General features: G+C 40.2%; 1 protein-coding gene across 1 annotated transcript in view; it reads right to left on the reverse strand.

Moving 5' to 3' along the window:
* The window catches only part of LOC136877766 (very long chain fatty acid elongase 7), a 163,421-nt gene that overhangs the window by 18,309 nt on the left and 124,412 nt on the right, over window positions 1–20,700 (reverse strand). Inside the window, exons 5-6 of the mRNA XM_067151975.2 lie at window positions 15,939–16,044; window positions 2,465–2,601 (exon numbers count right to left, since the gene is read on the reverse strand). Coding sequence (XP_067008076.1) covers window positions 2,465–2,601; window positions 15,939–16,044 — 243 coding nt within the window. The remainder of the gene's footprint in view (window positions 1–2,464; window positions 2,602–15,938; window positions 16,045–20,700) is intronic.

Raw genomic sequence — 20,700 nt, forward strand, 5'->3', positions numbered from 1 at the left:
TGTGTAAACTAATTAAGGGACACTAATTTTCACTTTTGCTTCATTTGTACGTAAAAATATAAGTCAGCTGTCAAGTGTATTCTTTCTAAACCAACACGGTTGAGACATCATTCGTGATTATTCTTATCATATGACCTACAACAGAGCGAAGGCCATCCTAAAAGTGAATCACTGAAGAAGGCGAATTAGAGCAAACAAGCTGGTAGTCTAACGTGACTGGTGATTTCTGGAACCACCATGTTTACGTTAAATCCGAACCACTGGCACGTGATAATTAATTTCAAAATGGGCGAATTAGTTTGACATTCGGAGTTCAAATACACATTTTCTGGGAAGTGGTATATGTTTTTCAACGCAATATTCTCACGTTTTTGTGGAATTGGCGAAGCCCCCAGGCTCACTTTAGGACTTGGTTGAGACTGTACGATCTCTTTCTGTCACTTTGCGCTAGCTGGTCTTACTGAAAATCCCACCTTCAGTCGCCGGAATGCGAAACCAGTACTCTCATATCTTGAGCCGAGTTGCTACACCACTACGTACACCTCTACTCTGTGAAGGGATATATTAGTAGATAATTGCATTAAGAAAGACTAACTAGGTAAATAATTTTCACAATCAGTAATTCTATGATAAAGGGATAAGGTCTGTACCTGGCACTCTTTATTCCCAGAAACGAGCCTAGATCTCATTCTGCTGCACTCTGAGTGAATATCTGACCACGTGCTTGTCATTACCCTCTTCGGCTGAGCAGTATCCGTTTCGGAATAATAGCGATGCGTCTCATTTCTCACTTCTTCATTTCTGCCTAACTACTGCATCCAACATGTTTGTCATATTCGTGTCTTGGCCTACCGTTCTTATCTCATGCATTTCTCTCAAAAAGTAAACTGACCTTATCCTGGCTGTCTCAATGTATGCCCCACCATGTTACCACATTTTCTAGTCAGACTGTGCCAAATCATTCTCTTCCCACCAACTCGGTTCAGTATTTCTTCATTGAGATCCGATCTACCTATCACACATTCAGAATTCTTCTGTAGTGCCACATTTGAAAATATTCCATTATTTTTGTTTCTGAGTTAGTTACTGATCATATTTCACTTCCATGCAATGCCGCGGTTCACTGTGAAGTCTTCAAAAATGTCTTCCTAGAATGCATAAATATGGAGTGAACAAATTTCCTTTCTTAAGAATGATCTTCTATGCTTGAGCTAATGTGTATCTTACTTCTACCATCGTTATGTATTCTACTGATTAAAAGGTATTTCAATTTATTTGGATTCCTATACCACATGCTCCATATAAACATAGAAAAGGAAAAGGGGGAAAATCTTCAGCCCTACCTCACTCATTCCTGCTTAGTTACTTGGTTTTTATAGCCCTTTGACTTTTATACAGATAGTATATTTTCACCTAGTCGATCGAGAAATACAAAGGGCACTAGGATAGTTTTGCAATGTGAGCGGACACTTTAGTCTTTTTCAAAATAATTTCCACCACACTCAATACACTTCTCCATACGTCGAAACCAGTCATTGAACCAACTCTGCCACTTTTCTTCGGTTACATTTTCACACTCTTGATCCCATGCTGCCAGAAGCTCCTCGCCGGATGCAAAACGCCGCCCTTTCAGCTTCATCTTCACTTTTGGGAAGAGTGCGAAGTCACATGGTGCAAGATCAGGACTGTATGGAGGGTGATCAAGCACATTCAAACCTGATCTGGCAATAAAATATATTGTTACATTAGCACGATGTGCTGGAGCATTGTCGTGATGCAAGAGCCAAGTGTGACCTTGGACGGAGCTGCTTTTAATGAAAGACATAGGATTTACCTGGGGTCTGAAGTTTCTACAGATGAATGAACCCCAAAATTCAAAGATTTAACTATTGATTTAGAAACATGATTTCCAGTTTTACTCCAAGACTGCAAGACACTGAATCTAAATATCAGTACGAAACAGAAACAAAGAATTAAGTCTTTTCATTCTGTGACCAAGTCAGAAATGAAGATGGGGAATATGAACAAGACTTCTCCAGAGTACATGTATTTATAGAGCATCGGTCGTGGGTGTGAAGGTACGAAGAAGAAATCGATAAACGAGCTGCATTCTGTTGATTGATAGGTATTGTTCAACAAGCCTAAAGTTGATTAGTGGTTAAGCCTAGGTTAAGGCAGAAATGCATTTTAAAATATTCAAATGAGACCTGGAGGTAAAAATGCATTAAAAATGTGTATAGTCGGAGAACCTGAGCAAAATATTTCAATTAACACCAGTAAATGAATATGTCGTCGTATCTCTGTTGTCTGCGAATTTACACTAGTGGGATAGAATGAATAGGTTTTGAATCTTTCGTTGCCACTGCCTCAATACAGGCTGGTTGGATCTTTGATAATATCTCTAACAAACTTAGGTTAATCTTACACCACAAGAAATGTTTAGCCTATGTTAATGAGAACTCACCAATTGCAGCATGGTAAGGTACTTTTTCCACCAAAGGTACTTCTGGTACTGAGGTCCCAGCCCAGCCAGGAGGTAATACGAGTACATGATGATGTGCACGAAGGAGTTGATGATGCCCAGAAGAGTACCTTGTCCTCCTGCAGAAAGAGTAAACATAATCTTAAATAAGCACACATATTTTACTATCACTTCCTTTACAGATAATTTTATCTTTTAGCGTTCAATATTCATGCCTTTATGATTGAATTAATGCCTTAATGATCTTCTATTTACAACTAACACAGTTCTGCGTCAGTGCCTTAAACTCCGTCCCCTTAGGCCTAATTCTGTTTCTGTTAGAGTCATTCAATACGTATATCAACAATACTCTCACTGTGAAGTATACACAACTTCTTCATGTCGTAAATTCGACATCGTAAAGATTAATTTTACACATAGTCCCTGCCTGTACTTGTCTACGTTTCTAAAAGTATCTTGGTAAATAGGAATTAAAGATAATCTTACTGGTCTTCAGCCCAAAAACGTTTACAGTTTTCGGTTACTCTGATGTGCCAGAAGTTTTGTTCCAAAGGAATTTATTTTACGTACTAGGAGTTCTACCAAATCCACCAACTTGATCTCATAAAGCTAGCGATCTACCCTCTGAACCATTCATCCCGACTACTTAGAAATAAGCTCATGATGGCAAGAAATGATGGTTCAATTAATTTGTCGGTTTCTAATTTTCTTCCACCTATGTCTTGTGTGCACAAACCCCGATCCACTTGATGAAAAACCCGAGAAGTCATCAAACGCCACGTAGTTCGTGAACCTGTAAGTACCAATGCGTGACCTAGATGCTTCTTCAGTGGCCCAAGTAAAATTATTAGTTCAGAATACCATATCCAATACCTCTCAATGATCATATCATCATAGACATTCACTACCTCAAACCCAAAACCCCATGGCACTACAGCCCTTGAAGGGCCTTGGCCTACCAAGCGACCGCTGCTCAGCCCGAAGGTCTGCAGATTACGAGGTGTCGTTTGGTCAGCACGACGAGTCCTCTTGGCCGTTATTCTTGGCTTTAGAGACCGGGGCCGCTATCTCACCGTCAGTTAGCTCCTCAATTCTAATCACGTAGGCTGAGTGGATCTCGGATCAGCCCTCAGGTCCAGGTAAAAATCCCTGACCTGGCCGGGAATCGAACCCGGGGCCTCCGGGTAAGAGGCAGGCACGCTACCCCTACACCACTGGGCCGGCCATGCACTACCTCGTGAATATAAAAATATTGTCTTCTGATAGCATCACTGTTGCCAATAGTAATGCATCAGCAATTCACATGTACAGTTGGTGAGTATGTTCTGATGTTATCGTGAAACAACCCACAGCCGTTTTTATGGTGCCTTTAAGTATCACTCACCTCTAGGATGCAGAAGTCGGATCAAACTATGCACCGAATTTTCCATGTTTCCACCAGCCTAATCATTATACAAATACTGGGACACGATGAGTGATACGAGGAGCAGTCCATCGCTCGTGAGAGGATGTGGTGGTGTTTTGTTAGCGAATGGAAATTAAAGTCGGAATTACACCTGTGCGAGGTTTCGCTACCTTACTCTTTGCAACATATATGGCTGAGTGCATCATTCTCCTAGGTCCTTTTGCTTTCTCCCATTAGCTTCAAATGTCACCAGAAAGTTGCTACCAAATCTTCCGAGTGTATTGTAAATTAAAAACTATTAAAAACTTCCTACATCGATTTTCTTATTGCCACGTTCTTGTGATCATGTCTAGTTCAACCTCTTTAACTTTTTATCGTGGGGTGGAGGAAGCATGCTTGTGGTACGATAGCTCTCGACGTGATCAAGATCCAATGGCAATGAGCATTTTTATTCGGGGCAGTCGTAGGTCCATCTTTGTAAGCAGTAGTGAAGTTGATCTTTGTTAATATCAGTGATCACTAATCTCGTCTCCCTCAGTTCCACACATTTGAATAAGAGTGGCATCGATCTTATGTCCCAATAACTAATTTCACAGCTTTTCGAAGACAGCAAGATTTCCCACAGGAGGATTTCTTTTTACAACTCTGTGAATCGTCCGGCACGATGCTGGAGTTCTTGAGAACCACATATTAAATACCATTGGATGAGCCGGGATCGAGCCTTCCAAGATGGAATCAGCTCTGTAATATATCAGCCACTCCTCATATTTTCTCATTAAGTGTCTCTGGATCTACGCAATATAAGGGAAAACTCTAAACAGAATAACGATGTAGACAGCTTGCTTACAAACATGGGATATTTTCTCTCTTCTGAAGCAAAATATTAAAATATAAATTATAAACTACACGCTATCATAATTGAGTAAGACGTGTGTCTCGCTCCGTAATTGAATGGTCAACTTAGAATCATTTGGTTCAGAGGGCCTCGGGGTCGATTCCGCGTCAAGCCGGGGATTAACTGTATTTAGTTAGTCCCTCTGGCTCAGAAACTGGGTGTTTATGCTCGTCTTAATAAACATCGCACCACACTACCAACCACTTCGTCCGGCTCCATGACTAAATGGTTAGCGTGCTGGCCATTGGTCACAGGGGTCCCGGGTTCGATTTCCGGCAGGGTCGGGAATTTTAACCACCATTGGTTAATTTCTCTGGCACGGGGACTGGGTTATTTGTGTCGTCTTCATCATAATTTCATCCTCATCACGACGCGCAGGTCGCCTACGGGTGTCAAATCGAAATACCTATACCTTGCGAGCCGAACATGTCTTCGCACACTCCCGTCACTAAAAGCCATACGTCATTTCATTTCACCAAGCACCTCGCAAATACGTAATAGTGAGTACATGACTCCAATTAGTATCGGTACCAGGAAAGGAATCCGGCCAAGTAAACGGACAAAACACACATTAAATTCCCACTCCAGTAAATTGGTAGAAAGCCAGGAGATAAGGAAGAAGCATGTGAGACGAATAATTAATTTAGTTCTTCCCAGCCTTCTTTGAAGATCACTTCCTTTAACATTTTAATGGTACTTACCTATTTTTGGATATATTAACGTAAGTATGTCATTACAACGCTTCAGTATACATTATCACATTAGAGAATGCCTCAAGGTATAAATGGCTTTCTGCAGCTCGTAAATCTCCTTAAAGGCACTAAAACTGGCACTTGTTTTCTAAATGTTTGTTAAAGATTTCAGCCCTTGGGAGAAATATTATGTGAGGATCTTCTCTTAAGTAGTCAAATTGACTTTATTCCTAATGATCCTTAACTATGAAGGTCAATGAGATGTAAAATGTATAGCTGTTCCAAATGCTTCCCGCACGTTCACTAGAGAAGTGGTGTACTCACTACTGAAGATATATAATATAAAGCGGAAGTTTTACGGAAACGTGGTACAGTGGAACATACAAAATATCTTGGAGATTGTAAGGCTCCAGCACGGCCCCTGACGTGTAGGATTCTATGAATCGAAACAAACATGGCTTCATCACAATGTGGTTAAAAATAATTCAATAGTTCTTGATAAGAATTTAATTTGATTTTTTGTGCCACTCAGCCGAGTCAGTAAAGGCGTGATTGCTTCACTGGTAAGGATGTGGATTATATTTCCTTTCAGAGAGTTTAGAAATTTAGAAACAAAATTTCCACTTCCGGAGACGCACACTTCAGCCTATTGCAGAAATGAGCACCAGATTGATTTGTGCGGGAGGGGGATAAGGTGACCATACACCGAGCTAATCATTCTACTCCATTTAGTACTGAGATTAAATAGTGGAGTACTTTAGCTTCATATTTTGTATGGATGGTTTCACTTTTTAATTTTTAACTATCCAAACATAAGGCCGTTTTCATAATTGTAAATGGAAGCTCCTCAAACGAGTGGAAAGTAAAGACTTCAGTTATTCAGTTATTTATAACTTTGGTGGTAAATAGCATACATTTGCAAGGCTTAAGGGTGTAAGAATGGAACTGTTACTTAATTTTTTAAACTTTACAAGTGACTAGCAAAATAATTTACCATAATTGTGCTTGTTTAATGGGGCGTAACATCTAGGTGATGGGCCCTTACCGAACTTATCAGCTTATAATTTAGTTTTATAATTTTCGAAATGTGTTACCACACAAATAACGAGCATATGTCAGGAGAAGTCGTACGATTCAGTGACATTGATTTTGACTCAGTATAACTATTATATCCGTTTATGGAACGCGATTCGTAATGTTAAGGTGGAATGTATTTCATATAGGTGTAGCATCTGCTTCTGTCAGGTTTTGGGTTTTTTATTACACTATTAATGTGGACTACCATCTGTGTAAATTAGATTAAACTCCCACCCAAGCATTTAATAACCATCTCCGTACAAGTCTTGAAGTTATCGGAAAGATGGAAAGTATACATTTACATTATATATAACCACGGCACTAGGAGGGACAGAGTAGTTAGATCTATGCCCAGTTACCTTTTACCGAAATAATTAATCTGGTACTAATTTGTGGTGTAGACTGATTGAAACCCCAGGACCTTGTGCCTCTACAGAAGTGAACGTTTCGTTCCAAAGTTCTTAGACATCCTGACCGGCAAGTCCGTGTTTTTCCGGGAGAACCAAACAAGTCTCTACCACTTCGATTAGATAACCGAATTTTAACCGATTAGGTTCTAATCACTAATAAAGAAATCATAATGAGGTCATAAGTAAAATATAAAAATTTGAATTAAGCCTTCAAATTTAGTAGGTAATTGATACGTCTCTCGCTTCGTTCCAGAACTGGCCTCCTCAGTAAATATCCATATGTACCAAAAACGGTCTACTAAACTTCTATCATTAGTTTCAAAATGATAAAAGTTAGCTGGCGTACAAAAAAGAAGAAGATTCAAAGAGTCTACCTAAATACCTTTCAAGGTCAGATAGCACTATAGTTATTAGCGAGAACGTGCGCCATTCTGTTGTGAAATCGGAGCTTGGAGGGTGCGGTTATTAAATTATGAGAACTCGGCACTGCGACGTGATAGCTAGAACTGCGAGAGGTCGTTCGTTTCTTCCACGAGGGGTTCTATAAACATCTGTAATAATATTTGTAAGAAAACTTAATTAGGTACGTGAAAAATTATGAAATAATTCTGAAATTTGTGCAAATTTCCAAAATGTCACAGAAACTTCATTTAAAGAATTCTCAAGTCTGCTGAAAACGGAAACCAGAGGGAGTCAAGAGGAATCGAACAAACTCTTAATATCTGAGTCTGAGCATAAGACAGCCTACAGATGGGAGCTGCCAAATGAAACTGAGACTTTAGTACAAGCATCGCTATTCGAAGATAGAGATCATTGCTCGTGCGTCGGGGGTATTTAAGAAAGAAATCTGGCATTGTCTGAAAGTGGTAGTGTATTGCCTGTATATGCGGAAGCAAAGTGATTAGACACGGTTTTGCCACAATTTTGTCCATAATTACCCAGAGGTGGTTACTTAGTTTATGGTGGCAGATGGTGTTGGCGGAGCAGGTATTTATCTTCGTATGAAGGATTTGTATGGGAATGAGTGTGTATCAGTTGTACAGTGTTCATAGAAAGTATGGTGTTGGGAGTTTCATCATGGACATGCCTAAACGATGTCAGGCACAGTGGACAACCTGGTGAGGAAGTGGGAAAAAATGACAATTAAGGGATGCCGGTTCGCAAACAATGAGTCTGAGACACCTTTGAAGAATGGTTCCGCCGCCAACCACAGACGTTATTCACTCGAGGTATTTGTCATTAGGTGGAACGCTGGGACTCTGCTTGAACAAACAAGTCGATTGTATTTAGGTAGATATACCACCTGTCACTATTACGGAGCCGAATTCTGCATTCGGAAAACGAGTGGGCTCGAACTTCGCCGTAGGTGGTCCTGAGAATAGTTTCCTGTGGTTTCCCATGTTCACTTCCAGGGAAATGCTGGGACAGTTTCTATTCATAGGCCACAACCGATTCCTCTCGCACCCTCACCTCTACCGGTATCCAATTTCATTCCTTATCATTAATTTCATCTTCATTGGCTCGGCTCCTCAACTGAGATTGGCATCAGGAAGGGCATCCGGCAGTAAGAAATATGCCAAGCAGCAACCGAATATATCCACTGCCCCTGTTTGGCTTATGGAGGTAGGTACATCCTAAAACACTTGAGAATATTTAATGGAATCGATAAGTATTGGAAAACGTGTGATTTGGAAAATTTTGCAAAAGGAATGTCCCTGAAAAAAAGAAAAATCTAAACAATTCTAGGTGTTCACTGCCTCTGTGGATCAGCGAAAATATGTCGACCTCCGGATTCCAAGATAGCGGGTTCAAACCTGGCTAAGGTAGTCAAGGGCAGAAAAAAGTCCATTCTACACTTCATGTCGTGCAATGTTGGCATGTAAAAAATCTCAGGTGACACATTTGGTGTTTACCCGACAAAATTAATTAAAACTCTGCCATAGACGCCTAAGAGATCTGGTTTACTCTGTCATCTAATAGGCATAGAGTAAAACAGAACGTCGAAATTGACGAGCAGACAGCCAGATGGCGTCAAATTTAAACGTCTGCACACGGTAGCTTGAGGGCATTTTTTTTTCTATTTGCTTTACGTCGCACTGACACAGACAGTTCTTATGGCGACGATGGGACAGGAAAGGCCTAGGAGTGGGAAGGAAGCGACCGTGGCCTTAATTAAGGTACATACCCAGCATTTGCCTGGTGTGAAAATGCGAAACCACGGAAAACAATCTTCAGGGCTGCCGACAGTGGGGTTCGAACCCACTATCTCCCGGTTGCGCTTTGAGGACGTGCGTTTATTATTGATATTACTTATATCTAACACTCATCCAAAATCCACGCGACGTATTCTACGCACAAAAGACCTGTGATCTTCGCTCCGTCACAGAGTTTTTTTTAATTGGCTTTACGTCGCACCGACACAGATAGGTCTTTTTGGCGACAATGGCGTAGGAAAGGCCTAGTAATGGGAAAGAAGTGGTCGTGCCCTTAATCAAAGTAAAGCCCTATCATTTGCCTGGTATGGAAATGGAAAACAATGGAAAACCATCTTTAGGGCCGGTGACAGTGTGGCTCGAACCCACTATCTCCCGGATGATAGCTCACAGCTGCCCGCCCCTAACCGCACAGTCATTCGCCCGGTCTCAATACAGACCCTGCCAATTATTTTATTTAATATATGGGAGGCTTATTACCTGCTCACATTTAAGCAAAGTGACCAGAACGTTACTATGATAAAAATGGTACAGCGGTATTTCTCTTTTGCTGTAAAAAGACGTGCTGTGGTGTTAAAATGATGAAACACGAAGCCAAGTTCCCTAAATGATTTTTATTGCCAGGATCACGCTCTTAAAAAGAACATGATACAGAAAAATAAGACACATAAAATTGTCAAGCCAAGTGCTCATTTGATCGCGGCTGTCTCATCAGTAGTTAGAAATTCAACTTTCACGATTCCACAAAGGGTTATTTCCTTACCTTAGACATCATGACTAAGTCATTCAAAATTCAAGTATTACAAGATTAAAACTGTGTTTTTCAGTGTGAAATGTAATGTGTCGTTCGCGGCAAGACTCAGTAGTGAACTAACAAGGCCACATATCGGTACATGGTACGTGAACAAACACAATTCAAGGGTAACAAGATGCACGAGTGAATATTAATTGAGCGTTAATTTTACAATTACTTTAACATGTGATAATACTGTGTGTGAGTTAGTTACACATTCTGCTTGCTGAAATGATTTTACCTATATTATTACATCAATTTCTTTCTTAAAATTTCTTATCAGCATGGGTCCAAAGACGATTATTTGACAATCGAAGCAGCAGCCCTCAGCTGGACCGAATGCTCTACACAAAAGGAAAAAGATTGTTCGCTGATCCATGGTTTCAAGACTGTAAAATTCCAGTCGTGAATCAAAACTACTCTACGACTTTTCTTAATATTTTCGGAATATACGCAAATTTAAAAATGCTTACTTTCCCTTTCCCTTTTAAGACGTTATATTCTACATGAAATTGTGTCTACAGGGAAGCAAATATCGTTGATATGGTAATATAATGGAAGTTCTTAATTCGGGTAATGACGTAAACGGGATTGTGAATAAAGGTTACAGATCTTTTTAGATGGTTACGAGTATATTTTGGGGTCGCAGTAAGAATTTAAAGTTGGGCCGATGACCTTCGATGTTAGGCCCCTTAAAACAACAAGCAACAAGAATTTAAAGTAGAAGGCACGTTTTAGGTAAGACCACAAATAGTGTACGGTTCCAGTGCAGCTCCAGTTCCTCACCGGGACTCGAAAACTGGAAAATATCCAGAGAAAAGCACCTCGATTCGTTCTTGGTGATTTCCGACAAAAAAGTAGCGTTGCGAAAATTTTGCAAAGTTTGGGTTCGGAAGTCCTGGGAGAAATAAGACGAGCTGCTCGACCAAGTGGTATCTTCCATTCTGTCTGTAAAGGGATGGCGAGGAATGACAATAGTAGACGAATACGTTTGAGTGGTGTTTTTAAAAGTCGGAAATATCACAATATGAAAACAAAGTAGGAATTCAAGAGGACAATTTACGGAAAATATTCGTTTATGGGAAGATGATTGGAGTGATTTACCAAGGGAGAGGTTCAATAAACTTCAAAATTATTGAAATTATTTAAGGAAATGCTAGGTAAACAACTGATATGGTATATACCACCCGGGCGACTGTCCTAAATGCAGATCAGTGGTGATTGATCTTCTTTTCACAGTAATTTGTTGTATATTTTGTCAGGAGGTTTTTTATTATGTGTATTTTGCATTAAAAATATGGAAATGAAGACTATGTCTGTAGATGTCTATGATAAGAACATCTATACATAGTGTCCTAACCGTTGATCATCTGGTCAAAAGGCAGTTTTGTTAACCTTACGTGATTTTATGCTTATTTTATTTTGCGATTTTTTTCAGGAAAAAATATACATTATGTGAATTTATGAACACGTGAGGAGAGAATTTCATACCTGGATGCAATTCAAGTATCGAAGGTGATTATATTTATTCAGAGGATTGTGTGTCATTAAATATTATCCCACCTTAACCAGGTGGAGCTAACAACTGTGAAAATTTCGACGATGATGTTATGATTCCGGAAAATTATTCAAAGTTCGTGAAGAGCAGTGCAGTCCAATGATCGAAGCGTGGTTCGTAAACCAAATGAACGTATCTTTCCGAAACACATGCCGATAACAATAAACTCATAATCCTTGAAATCCCACCGGGAAACAATTTTTGATGACCTTCTTTTACTGGAAGAATGTCCAAAACGATATATATGAAGAAAATTAGACATTGTGTAAAAGTTCTTATACTTAACGATCCTATCAAACGTAGGCGAGGAGTGGGCAGTAATAAGGTTATGACATTATTAAATTATCACTCATTGATACCAGTGTACAATTTGTAGGATGCTTGGATATCCGTAATAGACGCAATATCTTCTATGATTATTAATCTCGTTGTATTAACGACTACTTGTTACCAATACTTCATATTATGTGTGTTCTAAAAGGAGTCAATTATTTGGTGAACACCGACTTTGTCGAGATTTTGCGAGGTTAATTTACATGGGTACGAAATAAATACATATTTGGAAATTCATTTGGATAGGTTTTAACTTTCGAGATTTTTGCGATTAAACTTTCAGACAATATTCACGGCAATATAACATTTTATGAGTGGCCCATGCTAATAGTAGTCTACTGATAGTCTTGAAATACAAGAAAGAACGAAGAAAACCGTCAAACATCTTTTCAGGCGAATGAAACGAATATCTTGAGGGGATAAATCGTGATCCACACCCGTCCACCTTGCATTACGTAACCAGCGTCTTGGCTCGTACGCTACGAGGACGGTTTCGTAGTATCAGCTTTTAACGACGGCTTATAATTGATGTTTCAAAACTGAAACGGTAAAAGTTTCGGAAATTAAAGCCCATATCCCTATAGTTTTTTGATTTTGTACTTATTAGAATAACCTCACGTAAATTCAATAAATTCGATGTCTGCCACACTACAGGCTTCCCTTGTTAGTGGGTGAAGTAAGATTACCGTGTATAACCTGTAATATACGTCTATCTCTCTCTCTCTCTCTCTCTCTCTCTCTCTCTCTCTCTCTCTTCCAGCGTCTATGTTTCACCTCTCACACTCTTTCATGTTTCTCATTTTAGTTTCCTGCCAGTCATTTAATAAGTCGACGTTATTAATTTTATGTTTAATTCCCATTTAAGGAACGTTTTACCTCGTTTAAATTGACACTTTCGCAAACTGGTTTTCTTTTTTTTTTTTTTTGCTAGGGGCTTTACGTCGCACTGACACAGATAGGTCTTATGGCGACGATGGGATAGGAAAGGCCTAGGAGTTGGAAGGAAGCGGCCGTGGCCTTAATTAAGGTACAGCCCCAGCATTTGCCTGGTGTGAAAATGGGAAACCACGGAAAACCATTTTCAGGGCTGCCGATAGTGGGATTCGAACCTACTATCTCCCGGATGCAAGCTCACAGCCGCGCGCCTCTACGCGCACGGCCAACTCGCCCGGTAAACTGGTTTTCTCTTTGGCTAGAAGTTTAACGTCGTCGACGCAAAGATGGGCAAGGGACAGATTGAAAAGGTGGTAGACATAGCCTTAATAAAGGTGCACTCCCATCATTTTCCTTGTGTGAATATAGGAAACCATAGAAAACCACATTCAGGGTTGCCAACTGTGGGATTCGACCCCATCATCTCCCGAATTCAAGCTTGCAGCTGTGGGACCCTACTGCAGGCCAACTCTCTTGGTCTTATTATTATTCTTACTCATGGCTCCTTTCTGTATGTCCGAATCAGGTCTCTCTGGCGCCACTTGCCTTACATTGCCCCGGTCTCTTACGAGGTACTTAACAGTATCACTGACCATCTGATTCAATCCCATCCGTGGACGTCCCTTTCTTTTAGTTCCCGCATGCCCAGTTCCTAACACTTATTTAGTTTTCCTTTCAGCACCCATAGGGACCGGAAGGTTCAGTCTTCTGTAAGTCCAATCTCTTGTCCACGTCGTTGGAGACAAGAACCGGCGTGAAGAAAAGGACTTGCTGAAAGGGTAAAGAGCTGTGTGGATTGTATGGGCACCTAGACTACTGTAGTTGCTGTGGAAATTCTGTAACGACCTTACAAAATAACCATTAAGGAGGCTCTGGTGGAAAGTAATATTTTGAGTAGATATAATTGCTCTAAACTGATTACAGTATGGCAAAAATATCATATTTAAATGTTCTTAAAATTAACGAGTGTATTTCAACAAACTAGTGGTGTAAATTCTTACAAATAAAGTTGTTCGTGTCTGTTTGTCTGTTTATTTGTTTGTTCCACCATCACGTCGAAACGGCTGGATAGATCTCAATCAAACTTCATATTTAGAGTATACTCACCCCGGGGAAGGTTTCGATATGCATATCATTTTAAAATCTTTGAAAAGACGGGGGTTTTATAGGAAAACCACAACGGTTTTTCTCCATTTTCTCTTATACTATTATAGGCAAAATATCGAATTTGTCGTATAAGGACGAGACAAAGCTCAATTTAATCCTCTTGACTCAAAGAACGAAACTCGGTAAGCCCTACGGGCCCGAAAACCATAATTTAAGGCCCTAAAACCAACCGTTACGGAGATATTGGCACCACACTACCCCTGCTCTAGGAATCGGATAAAGAAATGAACTGCCGTAACCATGACAACGTCAGCTCCAGGATTCTAGAGCAGTGAGATTATGTATGTACGTTTGGACATAGCTGCCAACCAAAATTGGTACAAATAAGACTTAATATCTGGAAAAAATATACTGTTGTGTAAGGCACTCATAGGACTCCTTTTGGCGGGATGGAAAGGGGGTGAAGTACGAGTGTAAAAATCTTACTATATATAGAAATAAAAGTGTGTGTGTAAATGACACATCTCCCCCTAAACCACTGGAGCAATTTCAACCAAACTTGGTACACGTATTACTTACTATCGGGAGACGATCACTGTGGGGGGGTAAGCCATCCCTAGCGCCCTTAAGGGAGAGGGTCAAGGGGGGGGGGGGTTGTTACAATAATAATCGAGAATAGTGTCGAATTCATAGTTTTCGGGGTCGCTGAGTTGAAAAGTAATACTCTTGAATTTTTTAAAGTCCATCCCCCTTTTAGGTGGTTAGCAAAGGGGGGGTGAGATATAGAAATAATTAAAAACAGTTTCGAATCCATAGATTTCAGGGTCTCTGAGATGAATAGTATTACTCTGGATTTTTTGCAAGTCCAAGTGAGGAGCGAAGGGGGTGAGATATAAAATTAATCGAAAAACTACATATAAAAATATTATCTTCTTCTTACTATATATAAAAACTGATGTATGTGTGTGCGTGTGGGTGTGAGTGTGGGTGTGTAAATGAAACATCTCCTTCTAAACCACTGGAGCAATTTCACCAAACTTGGTACACTTATCAATTAGTATCAGGAGACAATCCGCGTGAGGGTAAGACACCCCTAGCACCTTTATGGGCAGGGGGCGATGGGGGTGGTATAAAAATAATATAGAATATTATCGAATCCATAGTTTTCGTGGTAGCTGGAGTAATTAGTGACACTCCGAATTTTTTTAAATTCATGTTCAGCCCCCTTTGGGATGTGGGTGAGGGGGAGTGAGATATAAAAATAATCGAAAATAGTGTCGAATCTACAGTTTTCTGGGTCACTGAGATGAATGGTAACAATCCAGATTTTATATCTCTTAGTGGTGGAGGGCGGGAGGGGGACAGTCTCATTGACTGTTGAAATCCTGAACATCGTATCTATAGTACGACGGCTAAATACATATAGTTATCACTTATTAATTTTTGACAGGATCAAATACTTCCCAGTCGATTCGAGCTTCCATAAGGACGAAGTTTTACTCGAAAATTAAATAATCTAAAACTTGAAATCAAACACATCTAAATAATTTTAAAACTACATAATAGATCATAACATATCAATCAGCAAGTCAAAAAGGAATTCTATAAAAATTCACATCACACATAACTAACTGGTAATGCAAATCTTAAAGGTAAATATTCAGAAACTATCCGGGCAACGCCGGGTACTACAGCTAGTTATAATATAAAATAAATGCAAACGTTTATCTAGAGAAATTCACGGGAATTTCGACTTATATACTGAATACAACAGAGTCAAATATTACGTGTCTGTTCTAATCGATCTTCTAATCTCGCTTAACTTGTTTATATCAGTTTTAATATTAGTGAAAATAATATTGAAGGTGTGTTGTTTATACAGGAATATAACTTATTAACTAGTGTTCTGCAATAGAACACACTCTCAACTGCATTATTGACTGAAGATGAGTGAAAGCATGAAGTCATTTACAGCGTGTTCTGAAGTAACACAGATTAGGTTACATAAACAGTTTAATGAATATGTGGGCTAATAAATACCTGGCAAGAACCTGATAGCAATCCATCCGGTGACTGGCATCAAGGTGTGGTGCCACACATGGAGTCCTGTCACCTGGTTGTTCTTCTTCCTCAGTACGAAGAATACCTGTTGACACGATTTCAAAATATTAAACTCATATAATAAAATACAATTTAATTAAATATGACGTAAATAGCATATCGTTACACCTGCGAAAACCGCTATGTAAAATATTTCAGCTTAGAACTTTGGGCGGCAAGCTTCTACATTTAAGGTTCAATACTGTGCGAATAGCGTCAAAGAATTCTTGCTCTTATGATACATGTGCTGCGGATCAGTATTTCTCCCACCATATTATAACATAGCAGCTTTTGCAGACACAGCGGCGATATAGGGAAGTCTGAGAAATACATGTTGCCTCATTTGATAAGAATCTGTACTCTGAGATTGAAGAGATAGCCAGTGGAGGGAAACGATACGGTATCTGTGTTGGATCACTTCTTCCAAACTATTCTGCCTGTCCTCCTTTCCCCATACGAGCTGTCAGTCTCACTGCAAAGAACTGAGGAAAGTATACCGCAATAATGCTGAGTTGTGTTCCTCTTCCATTGAAGACTCAACCTGAAGGCTAGTTGGATCCTCAAATAGCACCACCGAAATTTATGCGGTTATAGGAAAATCGCAAAATGCGACCGTGACATCAAAATGAGGAGACCTAGGCAATATGAGGACTGGGGTAGTTCATCATTGCTTTCCTCTTTGGGCTAATAAGAACTACGGAAGCGTGACTGACCCTATATTTAGCACCTTTCATAACATTCAAACGCAACAGTCATGCCCCAACTGTCATTTTTAGAGCCCGCATATTTAGGCATTTACCTATAGGTTGGAATGAAAACTTGCTGAAGAGCGAAACAATGATACTTTAACACGGACAACATTTGTGTTTTGAGACTTGCATAAACCTTAGGATCCCGAACCATTAGAACCTCTCGAAGTTATGTTATTCTTGCTACATTACGGAAGAGCGGGCTAGACGACGCTTCCTACTAACAAAATTAGTTTGAGTTCTTACGTAAGCATTCGACCTCTAATCATTACTCAGTACTATCCATACTATCCAGCTTCCATACTGTCGTAGTCATAAATGAGACTGGGACTACATTTCACGTTAGCAAATGTCAAGAGACAGCTGAATACCTCCCATAAAGAAAAATCAACATGGGGGTTATGTAAATTTCTTACAACCTGCACATGCACTTGTGACTGGACAGGCCCTACCTTGTATTTCTTCGCAGTGAGAGTAAGGTGCTAGTTCAAAATGAGGTCAGTAATGTTAGAAACACTCAACCAGAGTGTTTCACACCATCATTGACAAGGGAATTTCAAAATCAGGAGTTCAGAAATTTGAACCTCACCACTGATGTCAACATATCTCAAGACTTCCTCCAAGTTCAACCACATTTATTCTAGGGATCACTTAGGTTCTTTTAATAGCCATGGCTACTCACCAAGGTGACAGAATTTCAAACTACATTCAATGCAATGAAATGAAAAGTCACGTTCCTGTGGTTCGATTTCGACGTAAAGCTAGAAGGCCGCTGACTATGATCGTGATATAAAGAGTCACGTAAAAATAAAAGCTTGCTTGCAATTTTTACCAGTCATAGTCCAAAATTAAACCCCAAAAATACAGTTAGACAACATTGCCAAACAGAAGATTTTGATATTCACATCCTTCATGGCCTGATTGATCTGGAAAGTAGTACTTTTCGGAAATCTGAGTTTTAATCACAAACTGAAACTCGTTCGAAGGAAACGCTTATTTGAAGGTCTAAGGTACGAATCAAATCTTTGGCCCAGGACCTCACATTTATATAAACTATTAAAAATTTTAAAGATAGTTCAACACTTCCTACGGTCACAATATACAGCCGACAATTAGACCTGCCCTAAGCTTACAGTATGAGCCAATAGTGTTCGCCTGTTACTCTTCTGTTGTAAATAATTGCTTCCGATGTTGGAGTTACTACATTCTGTATTCATGCTGTTTTCTCGAGACTACAGTTGGGAGCACGTGGAAGCAGTGGCGGCTCGTGCTGAACTGTGTCGGTGGTTATGCTCTGTAACGCCCAGTCCATTGCAGTAAGTGTAATAGACAAATCTAAATTTCTATTGCTTCATGTTTGTGGGTTACTGTAGTCACGTCCTAGTTCGTGAACCATGGGCAACGGCTGAGTGGCCTAGTAAGTGGTCCTGAGAGTCGGGATACCAGTTGCTATGGAATGGGAGAGGGCATCTCGGACATATTCTGAGTCGTGGCCCTCCTTGTGCTCAGGCGGCTAGGACTATACAATTCACCGGTGGTCCATAACCCGTTAGAGGAGAGATCCTCACTTGGACTATGTGCAAGTAGGGCAGCATCCTGCTTCATGAATTTACCGAGCTCAGAACATTTTAAGCAAGCCTCGGACCTATGGGAGTAATGGAGTCCCACTCCCATTTGACAGGCGAGGGACTCCTTGGAAACAACTTGGCGAACGAAATGGAATTCGATGGGGAGCTATCAATATTAATGGGGCTTATGGAAGAAAGAAGGTAGAACTGGCTGAGTCAGCAAAGAGGATGCATCTGGATGTGCTAGGAGTAAGTGATATTCGGGTAAGGGGAGATAAGGAGGAAGAGATAGGAGATTATAAAGTGTACTTGACGGGTGTTAGAAAGGGAAGGGCAGAGTCTGGGGTAGGGCTCTTTATCAGGAATACCATTGCACGCAACATAGTTTCGGTTAGGCACGTAAATGAGCGAATGATGTGGGTAGATGTGTCAGTGGGAGGAATTAGGACAAGGATTGTGTCTGTGTATTCACCATGTGAGGGTGCAGATGAGGATGAAGTTGACAAGTTTTATGAAGCATTGAGTGACATTGTGGTCAGGGTCAACAGCAAGGATAGAATAGTGCTAATGGGCGATTTCAACGCGAGAGTTGGGAATAGAACTGAAGGATACGAAAGGGTGATTGGTAAATGTGGGGAAGATATGGAAGCTAATGGGAATGGGAAGCGTTTGCTGGACTTCTGTGCTAGTATGGGTTTAGCTGTTACGAATACATTCTTCAAGCATAAGGCTATTCACCGCTACACATGGGAGGCTAGGGGTACCAGATCCATAATAGACTATATCTTAACAGACTTTGAATTCAGGAAATCTTTTAGGAATGTACGAGTTTTTCGGGGATTTTTCGATGATACAGATCACTATCTGATCTGTAGTGAACTAAGTATCTCTAGGCCTAGGGTAGAGAAAGTGAAATCTGTCTGCAAACGAATAAGGGTAGAAAATATCCAGGACGAGGAAATTAGACAGAAATACATGGATATGATTAGTGAGAAGTTTCGAACAGTAGACAGTAAGCAGGTTCAGGATATAGAAAGTGAATGGGTGGCATACAGGGATGCTGTAGTAGAAACAGCAAGGGAATGCCTAGGAACAACTGTGTGTAAAGATGGGAAAAGGCGAACATCTTGGTGGAATGATGAACTGAGAGCAGCCTGTAAACGTAAAAAGAAGGCTTATCAGAAATGGCTCCAAACAAGGGCCGAGGCAGACAGGGATTTGTACGTAGATGAAAGAAACAGAGCGAAACAAATAGTTGTTGAATCCAAAAAGAAGTCATGGGAAGATTTTGGTAATAACCTGGAAAAGGTAGGTCAAGCAGCAGGGAAACCTTTCTGGACAGTAATAAAGAATCTTAGGAAGGGAGGGAAAAAGGAAATGAACAGTGTTTTGAGTAATTCAGGTGAACTCATAATAGATCCCAGGGAATCACTGGAGAGGTGGAGGGAATATTTTGAACATCTTCTCAATGTAAAAGGAAATCATCATGGTGGTGTTGCAAACAGCCAAGCTCATGGGGAGGAGGAAAATGATGTTGGTGAAATTATGCTTGAGGAAGTGGAAAGGATAGTAAATAAACTCCATTGTCATAAGGCAGCAGGAATAGATGAAATTAGACCTGAAATGGTGAAGTATAGTGGGAAGGCAGGGATGAAATGGCTTCATAGAGTAGTAAAATTAGCGTGGAGTGTTGGTAAGGTACCTTCAGATTGGGCAAAAGCAGTAATTGCACCTATCTATAAGCAAGGGAACAGGAAGGATTGCAATAACTATCGAGGTATCTCATTGCTTAGTATACCAGGCAAAGTATTCACTGGCATCTTGGAAGGGAAGGTGCGATCAGTCGTTGAGAGGAAATTGGATGAAAACCAGTGTGGTTTCAGACCACAGAGAGGCTGTCAGGATCAGATTTTCAGTATGCGGCAGGTAATTGAAAAATGCTACGAGAGGAGTAGGCAGTTGTGTTCATGTTTCGTAGATTTAGAGAAAGCATATGACAGGGTACCTAGGGAAAAGATGTTCGCTATACTGGGGGACTATGGAATTAAAGGTAGATTATTAAAATCAATCAAAGGCATTTATGTTGACAATTGGGCTTCAGTGAGAATTGATGGTAGAATGAGTTCTTGGTTCAGGGTACTTACAGGAGTTAGACAAGGCTGTAATCTTTCACCTTTGCTGTTTGTAGTTTACATGGATCATATGCTGAAAGAGTATAAAATGGCAGGGAGGGATTCAGTTAGGCGGAAATGTAGTAAATAGTTTGGCCTATGCTGACGACTTGGTCTTAATGGCAGACTGTGCCGAAAGCCTGCAGTCTAACATCTTAGAACTTGAAAATAGGTGCAATGAGTATGGTATGAAAATTAGCCTCTCGAAGACTGA

The sequence above is a fragment of the Anabrus simplex genome, chromosome 1, assembly GCF_040414725.1.
Source record: "Anabrus simplex isolate iqAnaSimp1 chromosome 1, ASM4041472v1, whole genome shotgun sequence".
NCBI classification, from domain to species: Eukaryota; Metazoa; Arthropoda; class Insecta; order Orthoptera; family Tettigoniidae; genus Anabrus; species Anabrus simplex.